At 44.9% G+C, this 17,165-nt stretch overlaps 1 protein-coding gene across 3 annotated transcripts in view; it reads left to right on the top strand.

The window, feature by feature from the left end:
* Positions 1-17,165, top strand: part of MYO19 (myosin XIX) — a 349,059-nt gene that overhangs the window by 83,238 nt on the left and 248,656 nt on the right. For all 3 annotated transcript variants that reach the window (XM_085649443.1, XM_085649445.1, XM_085649444.1), the window contains exon 6: positions 14,408-14,477. In XM_085649443.1, coding sequence (XP_085505569.1) covers positions 14,408-14,477 — 70 coding nt within the window. The remainder of the gene's footprint in view (positions 1-14,407; positions 14,478-17,165) is intronic.

Raw genomic sequence — 17,165 nt, 5'->3', positions numbered from 1 at the left:
TAGGTTGGTTGGGACTACGATACACAACAATAGAGATTAATTAATGTTTTGTCTATTATAAAACGTTTTTCTGAATTAGTTCCTGCACATTACTTTGTTTATACAAGCCTCTTCCCTCCGGGACACACAGGAGGCGTCCAGCCTTGTCACCTGCAGCATATATTTTGTGCTGTTCTGCAAGTTAATGATGGCGAGTGGCCTCCTCTAGTAAATTGCAGTACTCTAATCTCGTTACTTCCAGGTGTCCTCCGGCTGCGTGCTAGTCGGCCCTCTAAGAGCCGTACCCACCCTACCAGCTCTAATATTTGAGCTCTAATAACTAGACTGTGTAGCCCCCTTTTTACGGACTGTTATCATCTGTAGACCATTACAAAGGACCGCTATGTAGGTCTCCCATAGCGCTCTGGAACAATCCACTGAGTCTTTGTTTTCTTCAAACTACACTGTTGAGTCCGCTGAGATCTGTGTCTCCGTGGTAGGGTCCTGCAACTCCTATGCACTGAAGCGCAATTGGGGGGCTACCTGAAAGCCGGGAGCTCCGATAGTAATCAGCAGGGGTGAGTGGTCAGAAATTTCCTGTGCCATGTAATCTGCCCCTGCAGTGGAAGGTATCAATTCTGTCGGGACAAACAGGGAGTCCAATTGGGTTAATGTCCCATGGACCCCAGAGTATTAGCAGTAGGCCACCTCAGTGGGGTGCATCAGGCTCCAGATATCCACAAGCCCCAGCATCTGGGTGAGCTTTGCCAAGCGCGTATGGTAGGGAGGTCGATTTGCCCGATCTTGGTCTTTGGTCTGTCCATGTCTAGGAGCAATAGGTCATTCCAGTCACCCCCCACTGTGGCATAGTATGGCGTGCCTCTATCAATGTGGGGCTTACTTTATCCTCTGCTGCCTGCTGGAGTCTGGGTGGGACATATAAATTGACGAATATCTAGTCTTGGGTACCCCTGGCCCACTGGATCCCTAGCACCATCCCATCAGGGTTTATCCACTTTCTTGGGACTAGAAAGAGGGGGGTTTTTCTCACCAAGATCACTCCCCCCACACCCCTTCCCTCTGCCATGAGCCTCTTGCTTATCTCGCATGTTCCGATGACGCATAGCGGCCTCAACCCAGGAATGTGCACTCAGTGCCCAGGACATGTCTCCTCCAGGAAGACCACGTCATTTGTGTTTAATGTACTGTGTTGCCAACTTTCTCTTGATCGTGTCCTCTAGACCATTTACATTCCAGAAGAGGATTTTATGGCTACCAGGGCTTCCTCCTCCCCCCATCAAGTTATCGTGGCTCATGTTTCCCCACCACCTCCTCTTTCCACCCATCCAGGTCCTCAACCACCCTGTTATATAAGTTTCTGCCTGTTAATAGAACCCAACATAAACTACCTTGAACCCCCCCACCCCCCACACACACACACACATTTCCTCTCTATGCAAAAACATGCTTGTCCCCAACTCAGCAAAGGTCTGTCCCTCGCCTCCCAGAACCTTAAAAACAGCTTAACTTGAGAAAATGTTTAGTGCGTCTGTACCCTCTCAGAAGGGCATGGAAAGATTGTGTCTGTATCCCACCAACTGCAATCCATGCCTGCGACCCCCCCACTCTAGCTAATACATACACACATTCAATTTGCTCATCCCCGAATAGTTCAGGATCCCAACCCCGTCTGATGACCCCTAAGGCCTCTGGCTCACCTGGGATTAGTCAGGCCAGATCAAATGATGCCGTCTGCGGTCAAAGGTGTTACCTTGGGTCCAGGGCAGAGAGGCCCCAGCACAGAGTCTCTGAGTCTGATGCTATGTGGGAGGGCCTCAGGCTCGCTCTCATTCCGGAATCTTGAGAGTGGTGAATAGTGGCCACTACGTCCACCAGTCTAGCCATTTCAACTCTTGCCTGCGACAACGAAGGTCCGCTTGTCAGTGAGGAGGCCCGACACTTTCTCAGTTTCTCTCTTTTCTGCCCAGCCGTCTGCCATCTCGCCGCCCCAGAAAAGCCAGAACATCGAATACACGCTGGACATCTTCGGTGAAGGATCTAAGCAAGCAGAATTCGATGCTCAAGGGGCCGAAGAGGAACAGGAAGAGCAGCCCTTATCCGTACCGGACTCGGAGATGGAAGAGGACATACCACATGGTCCAGTCCTGTGAGTACCGAATACCCCTTGCCTCGAAATCCAACTCAAACTAAGCATAAGGTTACGGTTCCACCTCCGCGCCAAGGTCGGCACCGAGACGAAGTTTCTGACGCCCTGCTTCCCGGCTCGGCACTGAAACACACCGTCAGCTAAAGTCCGCCATGGAACCGAAACCTTTGAGCTCAAAGCCGAAGAGTTCTTCGTAGCCAAAACCCTCGACGCCGAAATTGAAAATGGTTTCGGAGCCGAAACCTTCCGCACCAAAAGGTCATTCCATTCGACACTTAAGTCGTTGGTGCCAAAACCGAAAGATGCTCCTTCCAAGCCACAGGATCCGATTTTTGACTAACCACCTCCCAAAGTGGACCCTAAACAAAAGGAACTTTCCATTAATCGGATACAGGACATCTTCTTACCAAACTGCCTTGCAAAGGCAGAGGACATACAATATAAGATTCCTCTAAGAAAGAAGGATTTTGGCACTAACCCTTCTCCTCCTCCTCTTCCACCACGTTCCCCTACAGCTTCACCACCTTCTCCAACATTAGAACCATTACCTAACACACCACGGAACTCTCTACTCTCACAGCCTGATGATGATGCAGATGATGGGGATATTCAGTTACCTGTGGATCCTTGGAAAGACTACACTATTGATCCACCTACAGATAATGACCCAGACCTTTACCCTGCAAAGCCTTCCCCTCCTGACGACAACGTAGCTTGTTTAGAGCTGCTTGCTAGGGCTGCACATTATCACGGGGTACAGCTACACAAAGAATCCCTAGAAGAAGATTTCTTGTTTGAAACTTTGAGTAGTACACACAGGTCTAGTCAGACTCCTATGCTCAAAGGCATGATGAGACATCTTCAAGGACCCTGTTCGTGCTTGTATTCTGACTCCCAGAATAGATGAGAAGTATAAGCCTGCCCCGTCTGATCCAATCTTCATTAAGGGACAGTTACCCCTAGACTTCCTTGTTGTCTGTAATGCCCGTAAACGGGTTAATTCACAAACCTAAGGGGATGGTCCCCCTCCGGACAAGGACTCAAAATTAATAGACGATACAGAGGAAACAACGGCAAAGGTAGGGGCATGGGTTCCACACCCCGTAACTCCCCTTCCCCTAACAAGCAGTGACTTGCCTACCATTCACCCGATCATTTAACACCAGTCGGAGAACGTCTTCTACAATTCCTCCCCATTTGGCAATCCATAACAGACTAATGGGTGCTAGGAATTATCCAAAATGGTGATTTCTTGGAGCTTACCACCAATTCTCCAAATACTTCACCTTGTTCTCACAAACTGTCATTATAACATTTGCACCTTCTCAAACAGGAAGCCCAGTGTCTCTTGCTAAAAGAAGCCATAGAGCCAGTACCATTACAATATCAAGGGTCAGGCATTTACTCCCTGTATTTCCTACTTCCCAAAAAAGGCGGCTCCTTAAGACCTGTTCTGGACCTCAGAGAACTGAACCACTACATACTGTAAGAACATTTCCACATGGTGACACTTGAACAAGTACTCACACTTTTACAACAAGGTGACTTTGTCTTTAGACTTAAAGGACACATATTTCCACATTCCAATTCACCCCACTCATCGCAAATATCTTAGATTTGTGATAGCGGGTCAACATTACCAATTCAAAGTACTACTGTTTGGAGCCTCCACTGCTCCCAGAGTATATACCAAATGCCTGGCAGTAGTCGCAGCTCATCTGAGAAGACAGCACATCCACATCTTCCCCTACCTGGACGACTGGCTCATCCAAGCCGGCACTTGACAGAAGTGTCTGCAACACACTCAATCCACAATTCACCTACTACATCAACTAGGGTTTACAGTGAATGCTTTGAAGTTCCACCTGCAGCCTTCAAACACACAGCCTTATTTGGGAGCCACCATAGACACTCAAAAAGCTCTAGCCTCTCCCACTGCAGCCAGAATTCACAGTATTCAGTCTCTTCTCATTCAGTTTCAGTCCAACCATTTATTACCAGCCAGAGTGTTCATGCAACTGCTGGGAATGATGGCATCTTGCATCATAATCGTACCCCATGCAAGACTTCATATGCGTCCCCTTCAAGAATACTTAGCAACTCAGTGGAACCAATCGATTAACAGATTTAGTGTTGGTAGACAGCCGCACTTGTTGCTCTCTGCAGTGGTGGAACCCACAAAATGTATCTAAAGAGCGTCCCTTCATCGATACTGTTCCATGGCACTAACGGCAGAGGCATCGATCACTGGTTGGGGAGCTCACTAACAGGACCACGCAATCCAAGGCTTGTGGAGTCAAAAGCACAATAATCTCCATATAAACAATCTAGAGCTGCTAGCAGTGTTTCTTGCACTCGAAGCCTTTTAAACCCACCTCATAGGCTAAGCTGTCCTGGTCAGCACAGACATGACAGCTATGTACTATATACAAAAGCAACATGGGACACACACACTCTCCAACTGTCACACTTAACACAAGCCATGGAAATGGGCAATACACCACAGAATTTGTCTCACGGCAGAACAGCTTCCGGGAGTAAACAATTAGATTGCCGACCTTCTCAGCAGGCAGAGGCAGAAAATTCACGAGTGGGAACTTCATCCTCCTCAGAAAGACCGGTTCGCCACAGCAGAAAACGCAAAATGCCCAAGCTTCGCCTCCAGGTTACCACACCCGCTCTCCAAAGGCAATGCCCTATGGATAAACTTGTCAGGGATATTTGTCTATGTTTTTCTGCCTCTCGAACTCATACTGGTACTCCACTGTTAGTTTGGAAGCTCAGGCAAACATCCCTCACACTAAGTCTCATAGCTCCCACATGGGCCCGTCAACCATGCTTCAACACCTTACTGGAGCTGTCACACCAAAAGCTGCATCTCACCTTCAGTCTCCCCATTCAGAGCCATGGAGAAATCAGGCATCCAAATCCCAAGGAACTCAACCAGGCGATCTGGCTCCTGAAGTCATAGTTTGGTTATTTACACCTACCACCAGACTGTATGAAAATCCTAAAAGAGGTTAGAAAGCCTACTACTAGGGCATGTTACGCTGCAAAATGGAAGCGATTTGTATCTATTGTAACAATAACAATATCAATCCTCTTGATGCTTCTGTACAGAACATAATCTGTTACCTGTTACATTTACAGCAATCTGGACTAGCCTACACATCCATTCGCTCACATCTAGCAGCAGTAGCTGCATACTTACAAAACAGACACCACTTATCTCTATTCCGAGTACCGGTGATTAAAGCCTTTATGGAGGGATTAAAAAGAGTGATACCACCAAAAGTCCCACCTGCACCAGTCCTTACAAGGCTAATGGGTCCACCATTCGAACCAATGCATAGGTGCCAATTACAATTCCTCTCATGGAAGGTTGCTTTCCTCAACGCAATAACTTCACTAAGAAGAGTTGGCTAACTCCAGGCATTAACTATACAAGAGCCTTTCTTTCAGCTTCACAGAGATGGTGGTTCTACCCACCAATACTAAATTTCTCCCCAAAGTAGTTTCTGCCTTTCATAGCAATCAATCGGTTGAGATACCTGTGATTTTTTTCCTCAACCTGATCCTGTAGCAGAACGAGCTCTACACACTCTTGATGTTAGAAGAGCTCTACTATTTTACATTAAAAGAACAAAAGAATCTCGCAAGACAAAGCAACTTTGTTGCTTTTTCTCCAGCACACAAAGGCAATCCCATATCTAAATCAGGCATTGCATGATGGATTGTAAAATGTATCCAGACATGTTAAGTGAAAGCAAAGAGAACTTTAATAATACCCCCTAGAGGGCATTCCACTTGCAAAATAGGGGCTACTATGGCCTTCTTGGGGAATATTCCCCTAGCTGCCATTTGTAAGGCAGCAACATGGTCTACACCGCACACATGCTGCAAACATTATTGTGTAGATGTGTTAGCGAGGCAACAAGATAATGTAGGCCAGGCTGTACTCGGTCAACTACAAAAACTACAGTTAAGTCACCGCTCTGGCAGCATACTGCTTTATAGTCTATGCAAAGCATGTGATCTACAGCTCACATGCCTCGAACGGATAATGTTACTTACCCAGTAAGCATCTGTTCTTGGCAAGTAGAGCTGTAGATTCACATAGGCCCACCCGCCTTCCCTGGTCACCTGTAGTTGTTGCAGTTCTCATTTTACATACTTACGCATGGACATCTTTGTTCTACACTTACATTCTCACCCTCTGCGGGAAAACAATTTAACAATGGAGTCAATGCCCATGCGCACTATCACCGAATTGGAGGAGTCACCTTACCTCGTGACTGGAAAGACTTCTTCAAAGAAAAACAAGTTGCAAACATCCGGACCCAACACTAGATGGCAGGAGTGTGGAAAGCATGTGAATCTACAGCTCTACATGCCAAGAACAGATTCTTACTGGGTAAGTAACATTTTCCTTTAACCTTATTACCCGCGGCTTCCATGCATTCCGAGTAACTACTGCCTGGGACTTCAGTGGATGCCATGTAACACATGAGGCCTGCATACTGTCCAAGGTTTAACAAACACGTAAAGAGAGTGTTTAATCAGTCAGCCATTTTGTCATGTCTCCTTATGGCATTTTGTTATGGCGGGACTTTTTTTAGGTTTTGTAATTTTTCACATTAAGGCAGGTTGTTGGTGCTTGTGACATTTCTGAAAGCAGGATATCTAAAAGTACAGTGCACGGTGGCACCTGTGACACCTCTGATTGCAGTGGACTAGTGGTACATGTGAGGTGGTCAGTATGGCGTTGTGTTAAAAAGCCTTAGAATGTGTCAAATATCTCCTGAGGCAAGCATGTGTTCCTGAATCCGAGTACATGATCCAGTGTGTAGTAATTGTGCAACTCTTCAGTCCCTGGTGGCACAGCACTCAGGATAATGTGCTGCATGGCTAGTCCCTTACAAGGTCCCAAAGTCGAGACCTATTGGCTATGCCAATACTTGTTCGCAAATTGTCTTTAATTCTGAAAACATCCACTTCTAATCCAATTTGTGTATAGGGGACTCATTAGCATTACTAAGACACCCGCAAACGTTATTGTTTAATAGAGGCAGGCACAAAAAGCTCTTTGAATGATTGAATGAAACAATAAGCAATCTGTGTCCACAGTTTATATTGTTTGGTCATGAATTTTCCTCCGAGGTTAGATGGCTGTAGCCTAATTGTTTATTCTGGCTATAACATAATTCTTCGAAAGGCCACGTTTAACATCTTTATGTGGATGAAGTGTACAAGTACGTGAGAGCCATGTTTTATGGCCTTTCAACTGGACATTGCTACGGAACCTTATTATTTATGCAGTCCTCTGTATATTTCTGTTGCAGCATATACTAATCCTGCTGGTTAAAGAGCAATATAGGTTAGAACCTGCCCTTGATGTCATCCAGCCTGCCCTTGCCAAAAAGCTTTTTCTACAATTTAGGCACGGAGTATTGCCATTACGTGCCTTTACAAACAACTGGGGGGGCATTCTGACTCAGGGCTGCCCGGTCTCCAATAATATATGGGAGATGGACCAACACGTATTATTCTTTTGCCTGGCATACAAGAAGGCGAGACACCGATGGTTACTACAGTTGTGTAAAAACCTCGGAACAAAACTGTGCAGAGGCCTATAGGATACTAAAATATGATACTAGCATGCCTATTGTGTACTCAGTCTCTCGATATTTATTTTCTATGTGGTGCGTACGTCGAGCCATTTTAAAGCAAGGCCTCGCCTAATTCGATCATTGTATCCCATTTCTGTGATTACTAATTTCTTCTAACCTTATTTTTTTTCACATTTAAATGTTACAAATGTGTATTTTTATATATTATAAAACTTTTATTCGGAATTACTGACATTATAATGCACATGCACTTTATATCTGGGAAATTTAAATGCATGAATTGTGCTGTACTTTTTATTTGTGCTTTTATTGCCTCACAGGCCGAAATAAAGAATTCTTTGACTTGACTAATCCTGCTACAACAGCTTTAGTAGTAATTCCAGCTTGCACAGTATTTATGCTTGAGGAAGAAGCATTCAGCGTTGCTAGGAGCACCTCAGGTTGCTAGGTTTGTCTACTCGATGTGCCTCTTCTGTGCTAGCAGGCCAGCCTCACCACATCTTTGCTGTGGACTGTGAATTCAAGTTTTGTTATCGCAAATCTACAGTGATTGAAAGCGTAGACTGATTGAATGAGAAAAGGGTGTTTGATGGAGAAAATGTATGATTGATCGTGGAGGTGAAGGATTCACAACTGGCAGCCACATACTGGGCTTAAAGCAACTTGAGCACAAGTGGCTAGGAGGGAGGGCGAGAGAAGGAAACCAACTGGTAGATGAAACAATATTATAATTTAGCCTGAGAAATGGTGCTTTTACTACTTTTGGGAAAGAATGAAGAGCATGCTTTTGTAAAGTGTGACCAAGGCTAAAGACTTGAAAATGGGTAATCTGATCGAAACGTGACTGACGGGTAAAACTAACAGTAGAGGAATGTATGTTTCTAAAATTGTTGGGACAATACCATTCTGATGCCTGGTGCATGGTGCTTGTTTGCTTAAGAAGCTGCTCAGAAGTATTGTAAACTTTCACATGCTGTTTCAGAACAGGTTTCACCTAATATTTTGAAGTTATGGGTATTGTTCCCCTTTGAACACTCTGCAGACATTACAATTTTCACCCTCTTTGGCCTCAGCGGTGACAATAGTTGCAGCATGAATCTTTTCTGGATTCACATGCTGTACACTATTTCATCATCTAGTAGTTAGGTCTGGAAATGTTCCAATTTTCTCTATTTTTATTTCTGTTTGGATGTCAACGGCTAGGTGGCTAGTGCTGTCTCCCTATGATGTTAGAAATAGGCCCACAGTGTGTAGTTGCCATCTTCAGATTCTTTTTTCCGCTGTTGGGTTCAGAAGCGTGGTCCACCGCTTTAGGTTGCAATCACCTAAAATAATGGGACAGCACCAAAAGTCATAAAATCATCGAAGTGAACATCTGACGTCAAAGAAAACTAAAAACTGAAGACAGGCTTTAATTTGGGCTTTGACCATGCGAGTCGGAGAACGTGTGGTTGGGGTGGGAGGTTTTCATAGAGATGGAAGGTATCCTCTTTAAATTTTTCTGGAACTTCACCAATACATTTGCCCAAAAAGACCACGTTTTCAATCTTTGCCTACACAAGGAAGATCAGTCTGAGGGATGTAAGTCTTGCCAGGAGTCCTGTCAAGAACACTTTTAGTAACAAGTGGTCAAACGTGTTGCCTTTTTTTACACAATAATTGTAACACTAAGGCTAATGTATATTGAATGTCTCGCATCAGAGCCAAAATAGGAGTTACCCAATTATGAAACCCCTACAGTTTCCTTCTCATTAAACGAGACAAGCGATGTTTTACAATGCTCTTTTTGTGTGTCAAGTGGCTCACTAATTTTCCTTGACAAGTAATCAGGAATAGTATACTTGTTAGATGAATTTTCTCTAAATATTGTCTTAGTGGGACGCGGTTACGGAAAGGGTCAATGGTAGCTGAATGGGCACTTGCTGGGTCTTTATGAACTGAGACTCTATGCTGCAGAGTCCTTAGTTAGAAGCCGATTCATCCATATTTAAAAGTGTCTACTGTATGTACGATAAAACACGAAAAAGAAAGTACTAAGGCAGACCAGATTTCTAACCCCCCACCTGCTGGCTTGCCGATGTGCTATGACTGCCGATGCTTCATATCAAGCGCATGTGTTCAGGTAAGCACCAAGGTTAGTTTTAGGATTATCCCAGAGGCGAGTGGTGAATCTGGGCAGTGGAAGGGTATTCTCAATCCCACACACTCGCCACCTCTGCTGACTTTACAGAGTTTAGGATAGTCTTCAAGTGCCAATGATGTACCAGCTTTCTGGATCTGGCGAACAAGTTCAACTGAGCACAAAGTTTGGTGTTAGGATTTTCCAGTAGAGGTCCAGCCAATTAATGTGGTGGCAGTGCTGTCTTCAGGATTTTTAGGGACCCTGGGCAAGACCTATTTTGGGACCCCCATTTGAAATGACTTAGAATTTTATTACCCATTATCTGCTAATTAAAGTACACATGATGGCAAACTTTTGGAAACCTGGTTTACACAAAAACAGCTGAAATGCCTTTTCAGGGGTTCAAAAATCATTAACATTACGCTGGACAAAGAGAGAAAAAGTCAAAGGAAGAGATGGGCAGAGATAAAGAGAGAGGCTGAGTTACAGAAATAGACAGAGTTGAGCGACGGTGAAAAACAGTTTACTTTCAGAGGGGGGCCCTTAGAAGATGGGGGCCTGGGGCATTTGCCCACTTTGCCCATGACTTCAAATTCTTTGTGCGGTGGGGGTGTCTTCAGACTTGCCAGCTGTACAGACAATGACACATAGGAAGAATGAGACAAGTGCCACCAGTTTATCACGTACATATGCACTGTAGTAGCATAAGTAATACTGTGAGTATTTCTGTGCTCGGATACAATTCGTAAAAAAACAATAGTAAAAATATGCCTAGGTCTGAGGCAACCACTGTTGCATTTACTAAGGCTTTGCCTTAGTTCTACAAGGTTCGACTTTTCCCACCCACGGATTCCTGAACTTGGTTTAGAGCACCAACGCTTGAGTGTGGAAATTCCAGGTTGTTGTAGCCCCAAACAACCCCACTTGCCATACTTGTTGATGTGCTGTCCATGCCTTATGGGTTATCAACAGTCCCAAAAAAAGGGGTCAGGGCTGCAGTGGAAATTAAGACCCAATTTCATTCTTTAAAATTTCACACACAAGTACTGCAATGAGAGAAAAGAGGATTTATATGTAAAAGTGTTTATTTCAACAGACTCATCCTGTTGCTTAGCATATAAATAATAAGCACACAGACCTGATGCATGACACTAACAACCAGAATAATATTAACATTTCTAACCTGTTTTTGGCGGTTTAATACTCTGAAGACTACTTCTATGTACCATATTATGAGAGCATGGAGTAGTTTAGCTTGCATCCAGAGTTTCTTGAGATTCTGTGCTCTGCATACTGGCTTGCAGCAAGAAGCTGTAATGATAATCAGGAAAGAGTATCCCTCGAAAGGAAAACGCACATCAACTGGGCTCGCCTCCTCCTCTCGCAATTGGCTCGGCTTTGGCTTCCAGCGCAGGAATCAATGTTGTGGCAGCACACCAGCCCAGAAGTCTCTGTCAGGATCTCTGACAGTATTGTGTGCGATAATCTGGGGCAAATGCCTCTTTAACTCAGCGGCCCCTGAGTGGGCTTTTTAGGTCTCGCCTGGCTATCCCGTAAGCGGTCGCCCAGCGAGACTTATGTGTAGGGGCTTCAGAAAATGCTCCCAAAGGCTTCCCAGGCGGATCGGATGGCGGTTACGAGCACAACCACGCGCATTCCATTTGCCACCAGCTACTTCCTGCGCCGCCTCACGCATTCAGAGAGATTTAGTAAGGGGCACAAGACCTTAGGAATGCGGTTTATGGCCAGTGCACGTGAGGCATTTAAGCGCGAAGGTGGCATCTGGCATCGGACTTGAAAGCAGCAGACTGCTTTCGCCAGCGCGCGCTCTGCCTCCCTTCCTGCATCCCCTCTTACAACAATTAACTTTTGTTATAACTCACACCCCATATGCTCATTCCCTCCCACCCTTCCTTTGATGTCCGCATTTCTTGTTGTTTACAAACCACGCCCCACACTGCTGCACGCCACACACTGCTGCACGCCACACACTGCTGCACGCCGCACACTGCTGCACGCCTCACACTGCTGCACGCCTCACACTGCTGCACGCCTCACACTGCTGCACGCCGCACACTGCTGCACGCCGCACACTGCTGCACGCCGCACACTGCTGCACGCCGCACACTGCTGCACGCCGCACACTGCTGCACGCCGCACACTGCTGCACGCCGCACACTGCTGCACGCCGCTGCACGCCGCACACTGCTGCACGCCGCACACTGCTGCACGCGACACACATCTGCACGCCACACACTGCTGCACGCCGCACAATGCTACACGAAACACTGCTGTACGCCGCACACTGCTGCACACCACACACTGCTGCACACTGCTGCATTACTCACTGCTGCATGCTGCACGACACTGCTGCACGCCGCACACTGCTGCACGCCGCACACTGCTGCACGCCGCACACTGCTGCACGCCACACAGTGCTGCATGCCTCACACTGCTACACGAAACACTGCTGCACGCCGCACACTGCTGCACGCCGCACACTGCTGCACGCCGCACACTGCTGCACGCCGCACACTGCTGCACGCCGCACACTGCTGCACTCCACACACTGCTTTTATGCGAGTTTATGCTACTGACATTGTAAATGACAATGCCTTTTATTCGTTTTAAAACCAAAACATAAATAAAAGGCATTGTAATTTTACAATGCCAATAGCTCAAACTCTTATTCATGCGAGACCTATTGCATTGCAAATGCTTGTTATAGTATTGGCCTCGATCTTCATCTCACATGGTGGAAATCCCATTAAATGCAGACAAAACATGTATGCATCAATATGATAGTCTTAAGGTGTACCAGTATACATCAGTCTAACAAAAATACGTAATTTCAGACTACGTTGTTTATATTCTATTCACTGTCTGACCTTGAGCTCGAGATAACAGGGAGCTTGTCCCAGATTGAGGTATCATTAGGTGTTTTTTCAAGGTTGTTTTCTAGATTATTTGACAGGCCCTTCGAAAGATGAGATGGTCTTAAGATGGTATCAAGGTCGCAGGTAGACAGGCCTCTGATCAGGCAAAAAATTGTCTGGCATGCACCAGATGGTTTCTGGCCTTTGGCTCTTTACGACGTGCATATATGAAAACCCTAAAATAAATACATGAAAATACAATTTACATGCCCACCACTCCTTCTGAAGCATGAAAATGAGGTGGTAAGGACACACGCCTCAAAAGCTGATGGTAATGTTACTATTAGCAGCATCACGTGTATTTTAGCTGTATTGCCTAATGCGCCTGTCTTTACTCTTTATAATGTGTAGATTGCTATGGCCTATGAAGGAAGGCAACACCTCCCCACAATTACAGTCACTAAGCAAGAATTAAAATTTGAGTGACATAAATTCAGCCCTCTCCTTGGCTGCCATCCTCCCCTTGTGCTGTGTGAGGTTGTAAAGCCAGAGACCATCAGCATCCTTCAAGTTGCGTCCCCCCCCCCCTTAACCCCCGAGAAGAGGAACAGAAAATGGAACTTCACCAAGGAGAAGCCTGCTGTTATAGAAGTGTCTGCAGTTGACCAGCATGTGGGAAGATTATAGTCTGCTTCGACACATTTTCAGTGGCATGAAGATGGTGGCAATCTGCAGGTGGTCACAACCGGTGTGGATGTTTTCGTTATGAAGATACTTACCCCAGGGCAAATCAGAATGGCATACGCAGAGGTGTGTGAGGGATACGTTTGCTAAGATCGAGGTGGCAAAGCCTCTATCTGGCCTTGAGCCAAATCAAGCCTCCACCTCACCACCCTAGATGAGCATATGTTCTCCCCAATGCACACTGGCCAGATGTATGGCCTTCCTCTTCCGAGAAATCGCAATGTCCGGCCAGGAAAGTGCATCAGGCTTCTATATTTCATCTGTCCCCTGATTCTCAGAGGACTTCAGCCTCTCCACAAATACCAGACCCCTCCACCTACACACACATGAATACATCCCACACGTCAGTTCCACACATCCTCATCTCCTTACATATTTACAGATGAAGCAAGATATTTGTATGTTGACCTGTTCCACAGTCTCTGTGCATGCTGCATTGCAACTGACTTAACCTTTTTTTTATTTGCAATTCTTTCCTCCTTTTCATTGTAATAAATATTCCTTATTTTCTAGCCACTACCCCATCCACTCCCACATTGCAAGTCGTAGAACTGTGTGTGCGCACTCTATTCTCTCAGCACAGAACTACGCACGAGAGATAGTTAGGTGTAGGACGATGCCTGTACCTTGGTGTATTGTATTTATGAGTATGTAAAGTAGTGCTACAGGAGTACTATTCTTCATATTAGTAAATACCTTCAATTGAGGGAAATAATTGTCCTTCAGTACACACTTCAGATGTTTTTAATGATTGACACCCCATGTGACGCTACCTCTACTGTGAGAAGAATGCACGGAGGATGTAAGTTGACATGCAGTTCTCAGCATGAATGTAAAGAAACTTGTCCTCATAAAATCTTTTTAATGTTTGTGATTTTCCTGACTGCAGGGAACGCGTGCACGATGAGGAACAACAACAGCAGTCGTTTTGGGAAATACATCCAGCTTCAGTTAAACAGGTACCCTGGCATGAGTATGCATCTGGTTTACAAGAAAGTAGGGCCAAAGAAATGTGAGCTCGTGTTCCATCCACTCTGTCCTGCTATTCTTCTTCTTAAGTAGGGTGACCAACTGACATTGGTGCAAATTCAGGACGGTGAGTGTAAAAATTCAGGACAAAGGGTCAAAATTCAGGACACAAATTCAGGACAGGAGGTCAAAATTCAGGACAAAACTTCAGGACAATAGGTACGTTTTACAGACACATCAGAGGAGGTCGCGCAATAGTATAGAAGTAAGTCCAGCCATATCCAAACATATTCAACCATTTGCAAACCTATCCATCATGTATCCTTCCATCTATCATTTCACTCATCCATCCCTTCATCCTTTCACTCATCCATCCATTATCCATCCATCCACCCTTTCACCCTATCCATCTGTACACTCATCCACTCTTCTACCCATCCATCCAGCCATTTACCCTTTCACCCATCCAGCCATCCTTTCACTTACTCATCCATCCATCCAGTAACTCATCCTTCCACCCATCCACCCTTTCAGTCATCCATCCATCCTCCCTTTCTCTCTCAATCGACCCTTTCACTTAGCCATCCTTCCTTCCATCCATCCATCCACCAAACCATCCATCTACTCATCCACTCATGAATCCATCCATTGACCCTATCACTCATCCATCCTTTCTCTCATCCATTTATCCTTTCACTCCTTCACTCATCTATTCATCCTTTTGTCCACCTACCCTCTCTTTCACTCAGGAGCCATCACAGGCCGGGGGGGGGGGGGGGACAGGGACAGGAGCCATCACTGGGGGGGTGGGCAGGAGCCATCACAGGAGGGAGAACAGGATCCACCAGGGTGGGCACAGGGGTGGCCATGCATTATTCTAGTATCATCTTGGTCTCTTCCAGGGTGGGGTAGGGCTCCTCACCCCCTCCTGGACAAGACAACGAGACGACGACAGGCTCTCTTTCTAAAATGTTAGTTTTGCCATCCCCCACTGTGATTACAGTACTTAAAGGAGATACTCCAAGAGAACTGATTTAACTGATTGTCCTCCATACTTTGTTAATCAGTGTGGGTGCGATTGTGCCATTTCTTTATTTTATTGCATTATAGACTGCATGTTTGAAGAACTGAGGTTTGCTTACAATTTAGTGACAGTAATTAAGCTCTGTGAAGAGAACCATGTGCTGCCTCAGGGTAATCAGGGCCGGTTCTAGGATGTTTGGGGCCCTGGGCAGAAAGGGAATGTGTGAGGCCCCTCTAAATTGCAGAGACATGACGCATTCAGGGCTGTTTGCATCTGAATAGATGCCCCTGCTCCTGAAGCTGCAGCCCCTCCCTCTCAGTCACCTTCGAGCACCTCTTAACAGCTCATCAAGGGCTGAAGGTGTGGGGGTTGCCATCCCGCTGTGCCTCTCCAATGCTGCTGGGTATCTGCGCTTTGGTGCTGCATCGGAGTCTGTTGCACCCGACCTCAACAGCATCGGAGTCAAGAAGGGAGGTGGGTGGAAGCTGTGCCGGCTTTAGGGTGGTGCGACCGCAGCCCGGTGAAAATTACGGACAAATGGCGTCCGTTAAAGAATCCTTCACGGACAACGGACAGACGGCCGAAGTTACGGACTGTCCGTGAAATTTACGGACGGTTGGTCACCCTATTCTTAGTGTTCAAAATATTTTATTGAAATTTTATAATGAACAACCAAAACATAGACATACAAAAAAGAATAATAAGCTAAAATATCTAATACAATACGTACAATATCATTTTCATATTCATATCAATAGAAGGAAAATAGTCATATTCTTATAAAACTAAAAAGGGGGGGGGGAAACATTTAGTAACAAATTATTATTTAAGCTATAAATAGAGCTACTATGACATATCGATTTAATATAAGAACCGTAAAAAGTGGTACAAGATAGAAATATACCTTTACGATGTAAAATAAATATCAACAGGAATCCAAAAAGAGTGAAAGGAAATAGAATTATGATTAACCCCAGACAAAGATAACTGAGCACCTCTTCTTGTAAAGATAACCCATGACCACCAAGCATGAACTGATAACGTAGAAACATCTTTCCAACAAAAGGTAATAGATTTTAACGCAGCAGAAATCAAAAAATCAAAAAGCCTACATTCAAGATTACTTAGAGGTTGTGATAATGTAACTGATTTACATATTAACATTTTATATGATAAATCATCATGTATATTTAACAACTTTTTAATGATATCCCAAACTTCTGTCCAGAATTTTGAGATTAAAGGACAATCAAAAAGCATATGTCGTAACGAGCCAGGGTGTAATTTACAATGCCAACATGAGTCAGATTGAAGAAGTTTAGCCTGGAATAAACGTAATGGAGTCCATAAAGAATTAAATAAAATATAGGAATTGGTTTGATAAAGTGAGACAGGTAACCAACCAGATATATTTCTAATCCATATAATTTCCCATGTATCATTAGACAATGTAAGTGACAGTTCATTATTCCAGAAGGTTGCAATCCTATTTATGTTACTTCCTAGAGTGTTAGATAATTTTTTATATAAAATAGAGACCCCATGAGCTGTCATCGATATAGTTTGAATATAAACGGATAAGTCAGCTGTAACATTAGTCGGAATAGCTTGCGGAAAGGAATCTAAAATTGAATTAGTTAAATATTCATATTTA

Source organism: Triturus cristatus, chromosome 3_2 (assembly GCF_964204655.1).
Source record: "Triturus cristatus chromosome 3_2, aTriCri1.1, whole genome shotgun sequence".
NCBI classification, from domain to species: Eukaryota; Metazoa; Chordata; class Amphibia; order Caudata; family Salamandridae; genus Triturus; species Triturus cristatus.
The sequence above is the reverse complement of the archived record's forward strand: the minus strand, read 5'-3'. Positions and strand labels throughout refer to the sequence as shown.